This window comes from Centruroides sculpturatus, unplaced genomic scaffold (assembly GCF_000671375.1).
Source record: "Centruroides sculpturatus isolate CEXI.00-Female unplaced genomic scaffold, Cexi_2.0 scaffold1864, whole genome shotgun sequence".
Taxonomy (NCBI): Eukaryota; Metazoa; Arthropoda; class Arachnida; order Scorpiones; family Buthidae; genus Centruroides; species Centruroides sculpturatus.
In genome coordinates, this window is record NW_019386070.1 from 91,638 (window position 1) to 112,545 (window position 20,908).

Here is a 20,908-nt window from a genome sequence, read left to right on the forward strand (position 1 = left end):
TTTATATTCACTCAGGCATTTTAGGTACAAATTACTAATTGAATAAACCAAATTTTGTTGTTTTGAATCTAAGCCAGGAGTGTGTTCATTAGATATAATTTATAACACTTTGCCATTTGTGTGAATTGTTTTTTGCTCAATAATTGTAAGTGTATCGATTTAAAAATGTCAATATAGTTTAAGATTTGTTGAAAGAACAATTTTATCTCTTGTTAAATTTGATGTAAGCATGCAATTGTAAGAACAGTTTTATGTAAAATTTTGCCATGTACTTTTCTTCACAAGATGATAACTTGTTTTTAATGTCATCATAATATGTATGGGGAATATCAGCATTTCATTTTTTTCCCTTTCTAGTTAGCAATCAAAAGATGTTATTTTAATTGTTGTTTTTTTTCTTTTTGTAGTTTAAAATTATATTTGTTCATCAGCAAGAATAGTTTGACTTTATATGAAAATGTAAAAAAAAGGTCCATTTTCTCAGAAATTTTAGAAGCTAGATACATAACATTTTACACAAGTATGAGAGGCAATGTGTCAGTTAGTGACACTATAGCAATATATTTATTGCACAAAGGAAACCAGGTTATACTAAAACGTTAGATATTTTAAGAAGTTTAATTCTTTGACAGTTTACTAATGTCAAAATAGTCGTGTTTATAGAAAAGTGAGAAGAAAATACTTATTGGGCCTTTTTGTAATTTAAAACATATTGGCTAAATTAGTCAATGTGTTTGAACACTGTTGCAGCTTTAGGATGTAAATCATTTGTAGTCCATTTATCAACAAATAAAGTTTAGTTCTTATGTTAAAACTTGTTTTGTTTAGAAAAATTTTTTTAATTTATTTTAAATGCACATTTTAGCACATTATTCTAAATCACAAATGTTTTTGAGCTTAAAGCTCAGAATGAGCAGCATCATCTCTCTGAATATCACTATCGGCCAACCATTCTTGGTAGACTTGTTCGGGATCTATCATCCAGTGTTTGTGAAAACTTATTGGTGGATGATGATGATATTCTGGTGCATAATCCATTGGCCTAGCCTAAAGGTAAGAAGTATAAAAATTTAAATTTTAAAGATTATACAATTTATGAAAAAGATTATACAAAGTTATGATTTTATCAATATAATATACCTGATGAAATAATTTTGAGTGTGTTATTGGAATCCCAAACTTTTTCAAACAAATTCCTAAAATCATATCATCCGGAGAATCCTTGGAAGGACATTGACAAGTTCCAAGTTGTTTAACAGTTTCAACACTGAATACCATCCTGAAATTCAAAGATTTATCTTCAAGTAAATTCTAATTTAAAATAGATTTAGTATTAATTTATAAAATATTTATCTATATATTATATTTTTAACAAATAAGAACAATTAAAAAATGTACTCATATATTAGTCTATTTCTATTGAAATACATAATCCTTCATATTTAAAACATTGATTTATTGATAGACATTTTATATTTAGTAAATGATATTTTTTCAAATGTTTTGCTATTGTTTAGTTCACAAATAAGTAATCTCTTTACATATGTTTATTTTTACTATACAAAATATAAATCAAATCATGCAAGCATGTATATAAATTTTTAATTTTGTTACATGTATTTTTTTTTTATCTGGAAATTACACAAGTCTGTCCAGGCATAGAATCTGTGATCTTTGAACATAATTGAATATAATCCCTTTAATAATTGTGATTAAAATTGCTTTTTTCTTCGTGTTTAACTATCAGATTGTTGATTTTTCAAAAAAGAAATTGCTTCCCAAATCCAATAAGTACTAATTTCTTTTGAAGAGAGTTTGTTGTATATCATACATAATATACAGTCGGTGACTGTGTAATTACCATGCATTGTCATACTTAATGTCTACAATGTTCATCACAAAAAGAATAAATTATTTTATTATATAGAAAGAACAAGAATAAAGCATTTTTGATATTTGAGTAATTTAAGTCCTTGAATATCTTTCTCTACTTGATATATTCTTTCATTGTGTGAAATTTCAATGTTCTGAAGTTTCATATTCTTGCTTACCGCAATACAGTGAAATTTCATTAACTTGGCATCCTGGTAAACCCAATAAGCTGGCATGTCCAGTTTGTCTTTAGGAGGGAGTTATTGATGCACTGGGTATTTGTATTTACATGCAGCTAGATAATTTTAAATTGAAAATAAAATCAAAATTAATTAGTCAGTTTATTAAAAGTAATTAAGTCAGTTGAAACAATATTTTGGAAAGTGTGGATAAAGTACTTGCTGTCCATCTTGATTGATTTAGTTATATCAATATTTCATCCAGGCAGTCAGAGCTGAGTTTGTTTACAGCACTCAATACTGTAAAGTTTGTTTTGATTGGCAGTGGCTTAACATTTTGCTTTTATATACCTTATATATAATAACTCTTTTGTACACTTTTATCCATATCTATTCTATATATTTTTCTTTTGGTGCCCTATGTCTGGCTAATGTATTGTTATTGCTGGCTCTTATGAACAGTTCTGAAGATTTTTCACACCAATCACACCAAAAAATTTTTCACACCAAAACAGGTTTTTCAGCCATGAGATTCAGTGTCGTCTTGGCTCTTTTTTTTTTCTTCAGAGATTTTTCATTGTATAACAAGTTGAGAAATAGTATCAAGTACCAAATCCTACATCATGTGGCAAAGTATTCTGACTTTGTTTGATGGTGTTGAGCAGTTCTTGTTGTTTATCCATTTGTCACAATATTTCCACATTGGTCACATGTTCTACCCAGGATACTCTTGGAAGCTTTCAGTAAATCCACATTTCAAAGGCTTTGATCTTTTTTTCAGATATTTTGGTTACAATTCAAGATTCAACTCCGTACAATAGCACCAGGAACACACAGCATCTGATCATTCTAGTTTTTGTACCAAGGGTTAGGTCTCTAGAACATAAAAAAAAAGCAAGAACTGTTTTTACGAAAATTGCTATTTTGTGCTCTGATCTCTATATCATGATCCCAGTTATCATTTAAGATACTTCCCAAGTAATTAAATATTTCTACTTTCAATTTCTTTTGATCTAGCCATCAACTTGCCCCAAATTGATGTTTGACTTATGGTTTAGATCTCAACATCAAATATATGATCATATTTTTTCACTTGAGATTCTGACTTGATCTAGCAACATCTGAGGATCTTTAAAATTTGTGGAGAGCAGTGCTGCGTCATTGGCATAACAAATGTTGTTCAGATATTCTCCATTGATCTTTGATGCCAATGTAAAGATCAGACAGTGCTTCTGAAAAAATATTTTCAGGCCTATATGTTGGAGAGTGGGAGATAATATACAGCTTTGTACACCTCTGTAGATCTGAATTTGATCTCTCAGTTGACTTTCCACAAATCAAATAGATCAGGTGGATCTATTTGATTTGATTCAGTAAAGGTTTCTGATGTCTGTCATCAATGCCAATTCCATGTAGTGCCTAGTCATCTTTTCATGTTGGCATCTGTTGAAAGCATTTGTATAATCAAAAAACATATGTATGTCACATCTTATATCTCTGCATCTTTGTATGAGAACATGCATTGTAAATAGGGCCTCTCTAGTGCTCATGGAGAAGCCAAATTGTATTTCTCCAGTGTTTTCTTTATATTTTTTGTAAATTCTGTTATGAATGATTTTTAAGAAAACCTTGAGCATGTGATTCATGAGGTTGTTCATTCTGTATTCATCATATGACTTGGTGTTGGCTTTTTTGGTATGGTGACAAAAAGTTGATCACAGCCAGTCAATTGGGAGATGCCCGTGTCATAGATGGCATTGAAGAGTTCTGTTAGTTCATTAATGTTCACTTCTGATATGAGTTCCAACGTCTCTAAAGGGATGTCATCTGGACCATTGTCTTTCCTGTTTTTTGATGGTCTTAAGGCTCTTATAACCTCACTCTCCAGTATTGGTGGTCTGGTGCTACTGTTTGATAGGTCATTCATTCTCTATTGTCACTGAATAATTTTTCTATATTTTCTTTCCNTAGTATCAAGTACCAAATCCTACATCATGTGGCAAAGTATTCTGACTTTGTTTGATGGTGTTGAGCAGTTCTTGTTGTTTATCCATTTGTCACAATATTTCCACATTGGTCACATGTTCTACCCAGGATACTCTTGGAAGCTTTCAGTAAATCCACATTTCAAAGGCTTTGATCTTTTTTTCAGATATTTTGGTTACAATTCAAGATTCAACTCCGTACAATAGCACCAGGAACACACAGCATCTGATCATTCTAGTTTTTGTACCAAGGGTTAGGTCTCTAGAACATAAAAAAAAAGCAAGAACTGTTTTTACGAAAATTGCTATTTTGTGCTCTGATCTCTATATCATGATCCCAGTTATCATTTAAGATACTTCCCAAGTAATTAAATATTTCTACTTTCAATTTCTTTTGATCTAGCCATCAACTTGCCCCAAATTGATGTTTGACTTATGGTTTAGATCTCAACATCAAATATATGATCATATTTTTTCACTTGAGATTCTGACTTGATCTAGCAACATCTGAGGATCTTTAAAATTTGTGGAGAGCAGTGCTGCGTCATTGGCATAACAAATGTTGTTCAGATATTCTCCATTGATCTTTGATGCCAATGTAAAGATCAGACAGTGCTTCTGAAAAAATATTTTCAGGCCTATATGTTGGAGAGTGGGAGATAATATACAGCTTTGTACACCTCTGTAGATCTGAATTTGATCTCTCAGTTGACTTTCCACAAATCAAATAGATCAGGTGGATCTATTTGATTTGATTCAGTAAAGGTTTCTGATGTCTGTCATCAATGCCAATTCCATGTAGTGCCTAGTCATCTTTTCATGTTGGCATCTGTTGAAAGCATTTGTATAATCAAAAAACATATGTATGTCACATCTTATATCTCTGCATCTTTGTATGAGAACATGCATTGTAAATAGGGCCTCTCTAGTGCTCATGGAGAAGCCAAATTGTATTTCTCCAGTGTTTTCTTTATATTTTTTGTAAATTCTGTTATGAATGATTTTTAAGAAAACCTTGAGCATGTGATTCATGAGGTTGTTCATTCTGTATTCATCATATGACTTGGTGTTGGCTTTTTTGGTATGGTGACAAAAAGTTGATCACAGCCAGTCAATTGGGAGATGCCCGTGTCATAGATGGCATTGAAGAGTTCTGTTAGTTCATTAATGTTCACTTCTGATATGAGTTCCAACATCTCTAAAGGGATGTCATCTGGACCATTGTCTTTCCTGTTTTTTGATGGTCTTAAGGCTCTTATAACCTCACTCTCCAGTATTGGTGGTCTGGTGCTACTGTTTGATAGGTCATTCATTCTCTATTGTCACTGAATAATTTTTCTATATTTTCTTTCCTTATGTTAAGCTTGTCTTTCATATTTACTGCTAGGTTCCCATCCTTGTCTTTTAGCAATGCACATATCTTTAGAGAAACTGCAGGCAGATCTTCTTGTGCATATTAGAGAGATCATGTTTTTTCTGGTATTCTTGTATCTCTGTGCACAATTCAGTCATTTGAGTTTCCTTTGTGGTTTCTATTTCTTGTTGGGTCATATTTGGTTTTGTCTCAATTTTTGAAAGTTCTTATCATTCATCCATTCTTTCTTCTTGTTCTTTCATTCCCTTCTGCATAAATGCATATTGCTAAATTTCTGGATTATCTTTTATTCCATTCATCTGCTGTTTTCTAATTCCTCTTGTACTGTCTGTCTTATTGTTATTTGTACTTCATCTTTGACCATCCTCAGTTTTATGAGATTTGGGATAGAATTATGCAGATTGTGAACCAATGGGTTGTGGTCTCGGGTACATTTGCACCAAGATCGGTCTTGGTTGCAGTGATCTGTTAAAAATCTTTTATTTATCAAAATAACATTAGAAGTCACGTAGACTATCTGGTCTCAAGGTGTAAAGCCTTCTGGGAAGCAGTTTGAACCAAGTGTTGGTGATCACCATCTCTTCCTCTCTGCAAAACAACATTTTTTCCTCCAAGACAATGCAGTCCAACAATGTCTTCCTCCTTGCCCTGTCCAACTTTGGCATTGAGATCACAATAATAATGGGAGATTTCATTTTTCTTTGTGTGTTTTAGCTGCCTTGATCTGTTCTTAGAATTCTCCAATCTCTTCCTCTCCTTTCTCTGCAGTTGGGGCATAAACCTATATGACATTCATCCTTAATGGATTACCTTCCAATTTGACCTTAATGATGCTATCCAACAATTATGTTATGCTGTGTACCGATCTGACTATTGCTTTATTTAATATCACACCAACTCAATTCTGGTAGTGATATTCCTCATTGCCAGAGTAATGTACTATGTATTCAGAAATACAGTATTCTCCTCTTCCTGGCAATCTTGTCTCACTTATTCCCATTATATTAATATATGAAATGAAGACAAAATTCATAACATAATATTTAAACACTTTTGTAGATACTTCTGACATTCTGCATACAGATATTTGTGTTTAACTCAGGGATTCTTTGCACTTCTGTTCACTAAAAGGCTGGCAAGGACTGTGAGGGCCAATTTTAATAGGTGTTCAACCATGAAATATTTTCCTGGTAAGTTAATGCACTGGTTTTCCCTTGCCTTCCATGTATTTATTATCATTATTAGTGTTCTTGTTTCAAACCAACCAAAAGTAAGAATAGTCTAGAAAAATTGAAATGGCATGTTAAACAATCATAAAAGGTGGATTTGTATAGTTTTACACACAAAGATATATAAAATTGTGTCCAGGAAATTGAAAAAACTGAAATTCCATCATCCAATAACCCAGAACATTGGTCCTGGCAATGGAATGTCACAGTAGATTCTGAGAGAATTTGTAATACAATTAGTCTATTGTTATACATCAAAATATAATTTGACTACATCTCTGTGTAAAATGATTTATTTGTTTATGGACAAAAGTTGAAGAATTAAACAACTTTTATGTGTGAGAATTAACACTACAATATAATTGGTCTTTATTGAAAAGAACAAGCACTTTCAATCTTGTGTTTTGTTCATAACACACTTTTAGAATTAACAATTGATAGCTTTCAATCAAATGTGAAGATCTTGAGACAACCATAGAAAAGAGAAACCATGTTGATCTAACTTTGACATTGAAAAATCTGTTAGATTAATGTCCAATTATACATATGTTATTTTAAAAAATGGACAATTATAACAAACTCTAATTTTGAAATCAGGTGATTAATCCAAACTAAAACTAACATAACTTTTCACTTTCCTAGAATTTTGGTAATTATAATAAAAGGTAACATCAAACTCCAAACACAACATGTAAACTGGAATTTTAATTATTATGATATAGAGCAAGGACAATTTTCATTTTATCTTTAAAATTTTTGGCCTGTAAAAATTGGCTGGATGAAAATAAAGGTCATTGATTGAAATTTTATCTGTATTACTGTTGCTCCTATGTGGAAAATTATTATGTAATGTAAAAAATTTTCAATGTACATGAGACTAAAATGGAACGAGGTCCTATTTCAAGAGATAAAATTAACTTTCAGATACAGCCCTCAAAAAAGTATCAGACCACCTGGATTTTCAAACTTCTCATTAAAATTAACTGACTTTTAATACCCTAAATATGAAAGTAGGTATTAAAATAGGCACAAACCAAACAACATATTTATAGGTGATCAAATAAAACAAATTCCAGGCAAATTGCAAGCAATAAAGTTTGAAACCAAGATCAATAATTCATATTCTGCAACATTCTAAAATACAGTAGACATTGCAATCTAATTTTCATATGTCCATGTCGTGTGTTTTCAACTTTCAGTAAAAATGGGATCTGGTGAAATGTTAACAGATGAAGAAAAGTGCAAGACATGTGCATTCAGAGACTGGAAATCTGATCTTCCTAATAGGCCTGCAACGACATGTCCAAAGATGGTAACTCATAATTACTTAAAGGACTTTTGAAGAAGTGTAGAAAATGCCTCGGAGATGACAGTAAGCTGATTACCACCAATTAATGGCTGGGGAATGAGACCTTATCCTGGAGCTGCATGATCTCTGTTTGTTGATGCAGCTGTTGCCATGCATGTTTGGCACAATGTGAGTAATATCCAGTGATGTGTGACAATGGATTGCACCAGTGTGTGACAGCACACAGGTGCTCACCAAATGGCCTATCAGAACCTGTTCACCACTTCATATGACATCCAAAATTGCCTATTGCCATCAATTGGTGCATCTAGGTCCACCCAAACCATTCACAACAGGTTGCATGAAGTCAGGCTGCATGTATGACGATGACAACACCACCACCATGCCAGAACTCTACTACTACTTCTAAATGGTATCTGTATTGTTTACAGATGAATTCCACTTCTATTTGCAGAAGAATGATAATCATGAATGAGTGCGGTTGTATTCTGGGAAATGCTACATGCCAGCCCTTTTTGCCAAGAATCATACTGGCACACATTGGTTTCCACATCATGTTCAATCAGCACACAACCCTGGTATACATTTCTGGTACTCTGACAGTGGAGCAGTATGTCACATGAATTGTGGGGCCTGTGGTTCGGCCACTGGTATTCCAGCAAAAAAATTGCACAGTGAACTCTCACCAGCCTGAGCAGAATTCACATCCTTCTCTAGCAAGCAGCTTCACTGGATCTCTTTCCTATCGATCACCTCTGGGGTCTTGTCCAACGTGAGGTGCACCAGGGACCACCACCACATACCATAGGTGATGTGTGCACAACAATGGATGCAACTTGGCAAGGGATACCTCTGTCAACAATTAATCATATCATTGATAGTATGCCTCACTGTATAGCTGTCTGTGGGTGCCATATTCATTACTGAAAAAACAGGTGTCTATTGCATATTTTTATTTGTTCTTTTAATCATTTGTTCTTTTAATCATTTACTTATGTCTCTCACCTGTACCAGTCCTGCAATGTGCATGAGGCTACATGCATTCCTTCAAGGTGTTGCAATTTCACTTTTGAGGAGTGTAATTATAATTTCAACTATACCAAATTTAAATAATAAACAGTGCAGCTGCAAGGTAAAAAAGACATAGATGGTGTGTTGTTTATTGTTTTATACAACCAAAAGTAAACTGTATAATATTTATTCTAATATGTTTGACCTATTAAGAATATAAGTACATCAGCCATTTCTGTGTACCATAAAATTAATTAGATAAATTTTTACTGATTATGATCAAATTCATCATTTATAACTAATTAAAACTATATTAAATAAAATTTACAAACCCTCCTCCTCCAGTTATATAATTATATCCTTGTCCACTCAGCACATCGTAGCCATATCTTTCACCAAGAGCTATGGCTTCGGAAGAATTGTAGCACCTTAATAATTTTAGAAGTCGAGGAACACTGGAATAAAAGTATTATGAAGAGCATTAATACTGAAACAAAACACGTTTCAAAATAAAATTTCTAACATACAGTAAAACTTCTCTAACTCAAATATTTCTTTAACTTGAAGAAAATGAAGTACCTGGTAGGTCTCAATGGAACAGCATAAATTTAATGTCTCCAACTTAAATCAATATCAGAACTGTGAACATAAATTTTCTCCAAGTCAAAGGCTTTACTTTCAACTTTTCCGACTTAAATTTTAATATTTACTGCATCCAGAGTGATCCTAATTATCAGATTTCCACAAAATTTTCAGACAGTTTTATCTACTGTCCAACACCTATTTGCAGATAATGTTGCAGTCCAAAGCAAGAGGACCTCTCACTTTATCTCAACAAGATGTTCAATGGAATCAGTTTTGCAGGTACATTTTGCTGAGTTTTTTTGTTTAAACAGCCCATGTAATGTCTATCAAAAATTCTCTCTATACAATGTGAATTCTGAATAATTTGTATTTTTACCTCCCTTATTTTTCAGACAATTCAAGTTAGAGAAATTTTACTGTAATTTCATCGTGTGTTTTTTCTGTCTGAAATAAAATAATAATAACAACCAATTTATTTAAATAAAATATGGAAGTTATTGGGTAAAAATATAAAAATGCTTCAAAATAAAACAGATAAATATCACTTAGATTTACCAAACATAAAGTAAAACTATTGTTTAAAAACATTAATTCTTATTAACTATTACTGAAGTCACTTTTTCTAATTGATTGAACTCTTCTAAAATCAAAAACATGCAAAATTTTACATATGAACTTGTTTTGTAAGAAAAATACTTTAAAAAAAATCCACAAAATTTGAAGGGACAACAAAGGAGGACACTTATATAATTAGTCCAAGAAGAAATTCATTTGTGAATTTTTTTTTAAATTTGTACTTATGTTCTGACAAAATAGATTTTATTAATTGTTCTTACAAGTTGACTAGTTTTGCCTTACAAATTCCCCACTACTAAAGCCTAGCCTGGGGGATAAAAACAGTTTTGTATCCAGATTTATAGGAACAAGAAATTTTCAATGTTTAATGTAGGTGTTTCCATATGATGTATATGCTGTTATGAAGGCCTAATGTTTCCAGACTTTGTGTAGTAAACATAGAACTGCCCACAAAAAACACTGATCTAGATATAACACAATACATAAAATATACAGACTCCAAGTAGTTTGGGCCTAGGAGTTCAAAGATAGACATCCTAATGATCTCAGCCAGGATCATGTTGACAGAATTGAATCAAACGTCTGGCTGGAGAATTCTTCTTGCATGGCAATCTTGAACCTTTCCATTTCTCCAAAGATCAGGTTATGAATACAAATAAGTACAAGAAGATTTTAAAAGATACTTGTAAAGAATAAACACACTATACACACGATATCAAGTTGCAAACTTTTAGTCCATATGGACTGCTATTTGGTTATGTCAATGAAATTAAAAATCAAAGGCTTAATTTCATTGACATAACCAAATAGCAGTCCATATGGACTAAAAGTTTGCAACTTGATATCGTGTGTATAGTGTGTTTATTCTTTACAAGTATCTTTTAAAATCTTCTTGTACTTATTTGTATTCATAACCTGATCTTTGGAGAAATGGAAAGGTTCAAGATTGCCATGCAAGAAGAATTCTCCAGCCAGACGTTTGATTCAATTCTGTCAACATGATCCTGGCTGAGATCATTAGGATGTCTATCTTTGAACTCCTAGGCCCAAACTACTTGGAGTCTGTATATTTTATGTATTGTGTTATATCTAGATCAGTGTTGTTTAGGTTGAATAGTGTTGTCTTTGTCTTCAAAAACTATTTTATCAGCATTTTTAGTAAAAAGACTGACACACTAAGTGATCAGTTTATCAGTTTTTTTAATTTCATTTGTATCTGACAAAGACTTGCCCTTCCTTTCCTATTGACAGTATTTTGATGATCTAAGATTTTTCCCATTGTTTATTTTTCTTTCTAGTCATCACAGAATTGTCTAAAAAACCATTCATAAACACAGGAATTATTAACTTTGCCTTGATGACATTACACCCTCTCCCCCCTAATTTTGGTTTCTGATGACTGGTGATGATGGGTAAGGAGATCAAAATAAGGATAAATTTTTTACTGATGTAATATTTGAATGGTCCCCATAAGAAGTATGCAAGAAGTTTGGAAACAGTGTAACTTGGCATTAAACTGTGGCTTGCTTATTTATCTATCATTTTAAACTATTACCTTCATTTTCCTAGGAAAATATTTTACTTAATATCAATATAGTTTTGTTGAATTAATACTTTATCTACTGACAAATTAGATAAAAATAATAACTATTTTAGAATGTTTATACATTAGACAAATGAAAACAAAATATAACCAAATATACGTAAAGTCTTTTAATTTGTTTCTGATCAAATTTTAAAATCATATTATTTAAATATTCAAAACATTAATTTTAGCATGAATTATTATGACATTAAATAAAATACTTACCTTAACAAAGTATCATCATCAGCAATTACTAGCCAGTTTTTATTATGATGATATCTTGATTTTATAAAATATTGAATAATTGCCATTGTCTTTGCACAATGTCCAAATTCAACATTTGGAATGCCTAAATTTATTGTTGGAATGCTTCCATCTGTTTTCTCACTAAAAAATATTAAACAGCTTGCATCTTTTCCCCAAGTATTCTTAACTACTGGAACTAAAAGCAAATAAAAAGTTCATGAGTTCTTTTTCCTCTTCTAAAATTCAAAAATATTTAAGAATAACATTTATTATTAGAATAAAATGAGAATATTAAGATATAATTATTTAAATACAACTTTTTTTAATTTTACATAAAAAATTACAGTAGTTTTAATTTTTAGATAATTAACTGATATAATGTAATTTTATCAAAATCATACACAACTCTAAACTTTGACTGTTATTTAAAATTATAATGTAATATTCAATAAAAATTTATCACTTTATGCTTTTATATTACAATAAATAAATTGCTGAAAATTATATCAAATGAAGTAGTTGTAGTTAGTATATTACATTATATGTATATATACATATAATGTAATAAATAATATAAAATATAAAAACAATGAAAATAAAGAACTGCAAAGATAATATATAAATTTGTAATAACCACAAAAGTTTGCAAAAAGTTTAACAACAGTAAACCATTGTTATGCAGACCATTTCTAATCTATTCATGTCATTCATTGTTCACAAGAATTTGTATTAGCAATTATTTTTGTATTTTGTCTCATCATTACAAATAACAATAAAGAGTAAATATTTAATATTGTTCTTTGCTTCATCATTAAATTTTGTTGCAAACTGAATTCTTTCAGACCAGATATTTTAAAAATCTGTAATACTTCTTAATTAAATGATGAGTAAGACAAAAGTCAGCAACATATGGTTCTTTGAAAACATTTCTGCACATTCCAGCATCATTCTCCTGATATTTGTATGCAGAATGTCTTAACTGACGATACAGGTCAGCAGTTGATGAATTTCTACATCTCAGTGAAATGTTTACTATAAGATATCTATACTCCATTGTTTTATCTGTGGTATACAAAGTACAATATTTTTTCATTGACGACAATCTAGAAAATTGATTCTGCAATACAATAGTAGTATTGTATAATCAGTTTTCCAGCATTTACATTGGTAATGACTTAAGTGTAACTATATCAGAGAAATATTTTTTGTTGTTCAATGACAAGCTTTTAAAACATCTGTACAGCTTTATGGCCAGAGAATTACTGGAGTGAATACAATAGAGATGCAGCTTAGAAATGTGGCCAACATTAACAAAATTTTTGTTTAATTTATTATTAATAATGATTAAAATTTTGGATATTTAACTTATTTCTATCCAAAGAAAGAAACTAATTCTCATATGAAAATAAGCAATTATAAGAAATTAATAAAAATATTCTCACATTTATTTCAATTATCTGTTTCTGTGCCACTCAAGATAATTTTTATACTATTTTTATGTCTCATATATTTTAATGAGCGTTATATACCGACATACGCATTTAAAAAATTCTAAAACAAAAAACATTCCCTTACAAGTATTGTTTTAGATATTTAATATTAGGATATAGTTTTTAAAACAACATTTCTCAATCACTTGATGATTATGTTGAGAAAATATTGGTTATTGTCATTGATAAAGATGATATAAAATAAATTAATTTAAAGTAACCTTTCATGTTGTTTGCCATATTTGTTATTAATAATAATAATGTGTTAAAATGTTGACAAAAATGGAAGTGTTAAAACGTTAACTTTGAACATAGTTAATTAATTAAAAAAACTTTCATAAATACATAAAATAATGAAATTAAAATGTACATTTTAACTTTAATCATCAATTTTTGAAATTAGACACATTAGGAAGTTAATGTGCATTGTAATTTTAAAGAAAGAAGGATTACTATTAGTTATTTCAAAAGTTTAAAGTTGAAATTATCTTACCTCTATCTGCATGAAATTTTTCACAAGTTTTTACAAAAAAGCAAACATCATCTCTATTCACTTCATATTCCTAAAATAAAGTTTAAAAATATATAACTGTTATAAGCGACTGGTTATAATAGATCCTGTTCAATTGAAGAGCTATTAAATTACAAAAATTCAATTATTTATAATCCATATAAATTTATTAGTAATTAAAATTTTATCACAAATATTTAACTTAGATTTTCTTTTTTCCAAGTCTGTTTCTAAATTTATAATTGTTCATTTATTACTCCTTGCATATCACTTTCTCAATTTGGAAGTAGTGCTAACATTTCTTGCATTCTAAGTGATATCAACTATAATCATGCCTTCCCAAATTTCATAAGAGTAGTTTATTTATTTTTATCAATTACTCAGCTATCAAGAAGTGTATTATTTATTGAAAACTTCTTTCTTATTTTAAAATATTTCAATATTTTAATATACGTAATTAGAATAATTAATGTTTTTATATTTTGTTTTTCTTTTTACTCTGAGTTGGCTGTTACTTCATTATTTTGGGAATGACAATCATTGCTATTAATGCAATGATTTCCACTCCCAAATAAAAGGTGTTTTTTTATATTTATAATTTACTTTTTTAACATTTATATAGTGCATCATTGCATATGTCAACTGGAATATTAATTAATGTATTTATATACAAATCAAATCTTTTACAAAATACATACTAATCATTTAATAAATTATATAAAATAATTAAAGAAAATTAAATTTGACTTACATTGCTAAATTTTAACATAATAAAAAAAAGGATTGAATGTAAACTATCACTTGAATATTCATAAAGCTATTTAAATATAAAACTGAAAAATATATCAAATAAAAATTTATGAACTGAAACAAAATTTTCAATCTTACACATAGTGGAGTTGATTCAGTGATCCATGTTACACATTTTTCAGATAATCTTGATAAACAGAATTCAGGAATGTTTTGTAAACTAATATTGATTTCATCATTCCACATAAATTTGGCAAACTATAAAATAATGAAAACTATGTTAATCTTAAATTAAATAATATAAATTTCAAAAAACACAAGACGTTATTAGATGAAATCAATGAATTAGTTAACACAGTCTGATCGAATTATGTAATCACTAAGTTCATAAGAATAATATTTTGATTATTAATGCTATAATTTTATTTATTTATTTTCATTTTCCCAAATTTTATTCATTATTTGCAAATCATTTTGCTTTAACATGTAGATATTTTTTTTGTGATTACAATGAAGATCTAAATAAAAGAATCAAATGTATTAAATGAAAATTAAACAGATGGGTAATAAAATTAAGAATCAAATTTCAAAATAAAATTATATTTGATGAAATTTTTTTCTAAGAATTTTCTACAGTTTAGTCTATTTTATGCTAAAAGGTCTCTAGGTAAATTTAACCAAGGTAAAACATGAAACTACAATTCTAAATGAATTAATATCTTTAATGTACAAAATATCAATTCATAACAGTAATTTGTAGAAACAAAGTTAAAATAGAATTGAGGATTTTCAAATATAGTACTGTGTCGATTATCCAAATGCTGATCAACCGAAAGTGTTCCAGTCAGACTGTGTTGTGTTGAATTGAACATTTTGGATACTAGATTAACTTCTAAAGTATAATTTTTTTTTGTTTTTATATTTTTCAATATATTTATTTTGTTTGTACAAAATAAAGAAATAATTTTTAACGATACAGTAGCCATGATTATTATTAAAAAAATTTTCATTAGGCTTAACATTGACGAAAATGCAACATGAAGCGACATGCAACAGAAAAATTTAAACATGGGATATATTAATATACTATTATTGGGATATACTAATATACTATATTAATAATGTATTTTTTCATACATAATCGGTTATCCGAAAAATCGATTTTCTGAACAATCCCAGTCCCGAATTGATTCGGATAATCAACACTCTACTGTATATAAATATACTTATATATTTGAAAATCCTCATCAGTCAAAAGTTTTTACTGATTGTCCTTATATATATATATGGACAATCAGTAAAAAAGCAAACATCATCTCTATTCACTTATAAGTAAAATTACTAATTACTTTATATANCTACAATTGCACCTATTTCTTGAAACTGTCCCTTTTGCCTACTAATATATTTATATTATGCCCACTTTCCATACTGCTGAGATTTTACTTCATTCTCTAAAGTTGATTGCTTGTCCTGTCTGGCTGGTCTTGTTTATTTGCCCTGCCTCTGTATATTTGAGGTGTCTCTTGTCTTGAATCTTTTGTATTACTTTTGTTCATTCCCAATCCAATGTAACCTCTGTTGGGTCTGCTAAAATATACATCACTAGTGAGTGCACTGACTGACTGCTCATTCCATATGTTTCTTTTATGTTCTTTTAATCTTTCTTTTAACGACCTCCCTGTGGCTCCAATATAGTAAAGCTCTTTTTGCCACCTTTTAGAGCAGGCGTAATATAAATATATTAGTAGGCAAAAGGGACAGTTTCAAGAAATAGGTGCAACTGTAGCCTTTTTATGTTTGCAGTTATGTTACTTTCTTTATGTATTTATTTATTCATTTATTATGTTTGTATCTACTTTATTTGTATGTTTGTGTTTGTACATGTTATTATCGCATATATATTGTAATTTTATATTTATGAGATTGCACACTAGAAAGTTCAAAATTAAAAATGTTCCAAAACAAATTTTGTTGTATACAAATCAGAAGCATTTGATTTTTGTTCTTGAAGGAAGTCATTAAAAATGACCAAAAGCATTTGAATAGATAATAAAATGGCTGCATATTAAAAGGTTTTGTTTGAGGTTTAATTGTTTGTACAAAGTGCAGTTAGAGAAGAGTAACAATATATATCTTTGTGATACAGTGGAACCATGTTCATCCAGCTCAAACAGGACCAGGCCTAACCCAGATGACCAAAATCCATTAACAACATATAATGTGCATCTAAACTGTGTTATTTATTTTATTTATTGTACATTATATATAATTTTACAACAATATTAACAGTATAAAGCAAAAGATGTATCTACATACAGTATCAGTTCTTTGTTTTCTATCAGCTATGTACATAAGTTTCCTGACCATTTGTGGGGTAAATTTCTCTTTATGACCTTTTTCAAGGTCAACCAGTAATTGGTTTCCCTACAGAGCACTAAGCCTGTAGGACTAATTTGAACTGAAGTATTTGATATACTGTACTATATTTATTTTTGTTACCTGATCCTCGTATAAAGTTACAGGTGTTCTAAATTGGAATTAAGCCAAGGGAAAACAGTATTCTTACAGCTGCAACATTATATTCAGGCAAGAATGTACTATTTACAAGTTAGTTCTTTGATTTTTTCGGATTTATAGGTTTGCCTTATGTCTATCTTTCCAATTTTGGATAAATGGAGTTCCACTGTGTTCCTGTTTTATGAAGCTATGATAAAGATTTCAACATTTTAATGATGGAACATACATTTCTAACATCTTCAAAAATAATTATTCATAGGGTTACTATGAGCAAATTGATGAATATTTGTAATATAATTAAAAATTAAGTTAGAAATATTTTTATCATCATAATCTTTTCTTTCAAATCAATAAGTAGACTAAAAACTTGCAAATACAGATACATAAAAGTGTATATATGCAATTGTGTTTCATACATTTTAAATTGCTTAATGAAAAAATTTGAAAAAGTATCAATTCATATGTCTCTTGTTTTATTTTATGAAAGCAGATTAAGAAATGGCAATATTAGAATTTGCCAATTACAAACCTACTTAAAGAATTAAAATTTAAATATTATTTTTAATAAACTGCAGCCTAATATAAATATATTTAATTATAATTTGTGTGATAAAATATGGTTCACTCATTAGTTTTACTAACTACATCAATAATTTTGATAAACTCTGTTAATAGCAGATTTGTCTAAGAAAAAAGTTGTCATATATTATTACTAAGATAATGTATCAAATTTTTTTTAATCACAAATGCAAACAATTTTATAATTTAAGTGAATTAAGTGCTATAAAATAATAATACTGATAATAGAATAATTACATATGTATTACCTCATGTTTTGCATCAATTGAAAAATCATGAGAAGCATGTTTGTTCCATTTTTTTGAAATTCTAAAATAAAAATAAACAGTAATGAAATAAAATAAAATTAATAATTATTAAGAAATACATTTACTTATTCTAAAGTTGAAAAAGATTACATGAAACAAGGTAAAATTCAAATTATTATTAAATATATGAATAATATAAATATAAATACCATATTTTCTCAATTATATCTCTAAGTCATCAAATAAACCCTGTAGAATGAAGGTGTTATTAAAAAATAAATCCCAGATTGAAAAACATGGAAAACATGTTGAAGTACAGATCAGTATAGCATAATGTAGTTTAGAATGGCAGGTTTTTTTTTTGTTTTACTCTTTCCACCCTGTGAGCAGTAAGAGGGCCTTTTTTCTCAAGTCCATTGTAAGTTTGACCAGGCCCCACAAGGTGGTGGCCAAGTAGTAAGAAAGGTCTGTGAGGCCAGGTCTGTCCCAACAGACATGGATAATATCATCCCAAATAAAATCTTAGGGATTTTTGACTCTCTCGAGGCAGTTAAGATATCAAGTTATCACTCTGGAGTGCTAGGTTGGTGCCTTAACTGCCTTAGCCAACTAGCCAAGATGATGAGTTTAAACCAGAAGATTGTAGTCAAGATCCAACAATATCAAAATAGACAATTTAACAACCAAATCAAAAAATGCTGAATCAGATTAAATATGAATATAGTAATTATTTCAAATGTTGTAGCTGTAACCTGTAAATTAAAACAATTAAAATATTTCTTTCAATTTTTATCTACTTGTTTCTTTTTGTAAGGTAATAAATCCCTGTCTCAAAAATCTCTGAGGATACATGCAGTTTTAAAATAAACCCTCCTAGTGTTTAATCAAAGAAAATACAGTATTATATATAGTCGAATTTTCGTCGATGTTAANATTTTCTCAATTATATCTCTAAGTCATCAAATAAACCCTGTAGAATGAAGGTGTTATTAAAAAATAAATCCCAGATTGAAAAACATGGAAAACATGTTGAAGTACAGATCAGTATAGCATAATGTAGTTTAGAATGGCAGGTTTTTTTTTTGTTTTACTCTTTCCACCCTGTGAGCAGTAAGAGGGCCTTTTTTCTCAAGTCCATTGTAAGTTTGACCAGGCCCCACAAGGTGGTGGCCAAGTAGTAAGAAAGGTCTGTGAGGCCAGGTCTGTCCCAACAGACATGGATAATATCATCCCAAATAAAATCTTAGGGATTTTTGACTCTCTCGAGGCAGTTAAGATATCAAGTTATCACTCTGGAGTGCTAGGTTGGTGCCTTAACTGCCTTAGCCAACTAGCCAAGATGATGAGTTTAAACCAGAAGATTGTAGTCAAGATCCAACAATATCAAAATAGACAATTTAACAACCAAATCAAAAAATGCTGAATCAGATTAAATATGAATATAGTAATTATTTCAAATGTTGTAGCTGTAACCTGTAAATTAAAACAATTAAAATATTTCTTTCAATTTTTATCTACTTGTTTCTTTTTGTAAGGTAATAAATCCCTGTCTCAAAAATCTCTGAGGATACATGCAGTTTTAAAATAAACCCTCCTAGTGTTTAATCAAAGAAAATACAGTATTATATATATATATGAAATACTGTATTTTCTTTGATTATATTTATTATAATATATATATACAGTGGGTGATTGGTTAACGAACATAATCCGTTTCAAGGCTTTGTTCATTATCTGAATTGTTCGTTAACCGATTATCAATTTACCATAGGTTTTTATGGGAATTTGATTAATTCATTCCGGAGACTCCAAAAAATAAAAAATATATGCTTTTTTTACTACGTTTATTTATATGTAATAGTAAATATATATAAATATATGCAGTCTTGCATTTTTATTAGTCATGTTTTTTCTGTTTGTGAGTGTTAAAGAATCTGTCCAATGTCAATTGCTTTTCTCTTTTCTTCAGGATTTTTTGCAAGTAATTAATAGTATTGTAATTGTAGAGATCCCCAACCCCATTAGCCTTATTCTGGTTTGGATGCCACTTGGATGATCGTTGTTCTGACATCCCTGAACTTCTTATGTTGTTAGATCAGTTTCAGGTTACATTGAGATCTAAAATGCTCTTTATTTCTCAGATGTGATTTTCGTTACTCCATTAACAGCTTGAGACTTCTTGATATATCTTTCATAGCTAAGATTGTGCCTACTGTAGACCAGTTCGAGCCATACTGTCTAGCAACATCAGACATCTTGTGCCCACTTTCTACCTTGGCTATTATCTCTTACTCAGTTTCTATGGTGAGCACAGTTCTTGACATTCCTCTTTTTTAGGCATCATAATATCATCAGTTTCTTTTTTAAATAAAAATTCAGAAAAGCACTTACAAAAATTCAGAGAACAGAAATCAACTAGTCCACAAAAAATTATTTAAATGCAAGGCCCGGATGAAATTCGAAATTTGGTATTAAAACGTTAACAAATATCCGATGGGACAGTTAAACTTTCATCTTTCATAAATAAATCCCGACGCAAAACTTAACAAGTGCCCATCTGACATTCTTGCGAATACTATAGAAATTATTTGTCAAAAACGTAAACAAAAAGCTGGAATTACAAGGGAGAGTTTCAAAATTTGGAGGGATACTATCTGATCGATATCGGGTTGAGCGTCGATGTTGACGTCTCCCGCGCTCCGAAAGGTTTCGAATTGTTACCTGAAGAAAAGGGAAAATCAATCTGTATTCGTTATTTTCCGTCGCTTCTTTTTATGTTTGTTCAGTAAAGTTTTTGTTATCCGCACATGGGTTCATTGTCTGATCATAAAAATCTTTCTCAAAAGTGTTCATTATCC

General features: G+C 29.8%; 1 protein-coding gene across 2 annotated transcripts; it reads right to left on the reverse strand.

Annotated features, from left to right (window-relative positions):
* Positions 1 to 818: 818 nt before the first annotated feature.
* Positions 819 to 18,181, reverse strand: LOC111613421 (beta-1,3-glucosyltransferase-like). Of its 2 annotated transcripts, XM_023354780.1 has the most exons (7): positions 18,051 to 18,181; positions 14,842 to 14,961; positions 13,936 to 14,005; positions 11,932 to 12,148; positions 9,293 to 9,415; positions 1,141 to 1,279; positions 819 to 1,047 (listed from the first exon to the last, which is right to left on the reverse strand). In XM_023354780.1, the coding sequence occupies exons 2-7, from the start codon at positions 14,947 to 14,949 to the stop codon at positions 898 to 900; spliced, it is 807 nt and encodes a 268-aa protein (XP_023210548.1). In that variant the 5' UTR covers positions 14,950 to 14,961; positions 18,051 to 18,181; the 3' UTR covers positions 819 to 897. The 2 variants fall into 2 exon arrangements, with proteins under 2 accessions (XP_023210548.1, XP_023210549.1); XM_023354781.1 differs by lacking the exons at positions 14,842 to 14,961; positions 18,051 to 18,181 and adding an exon at positions 14,705 to 14,769.
* Positions 18,182 to 20,908: the final 2,727 nt, after the last annotated feature.

What these genes read in the sequence shown, in the direction of transcription:
- LOC111613421 (XM_023354780.1), bottom strand. Translation starts at nt 14,949, where the DNA reads ATGTGGAATGATGAAATCAATATTAGTTTACAAAACATTCCTGAATTC. An exon ending in CTGAATCAACTCCACTATGT is followed by an intron (nt 14,006 to 14,841) that starts GTAAGATTGAAA and finishes ACTTTATTTTAG; the next exon opens with GAATATGAAGTGAATAGAGA. An exon ending in AAAATTTCATGCAGATAGAG is followed by an intron (nt 12,149 to 13,935) that starts GTAAGATAATTT and finishes ATTTGCTTTTAG; the next exon opens with TTCCAGTAGTTAAGAATACT.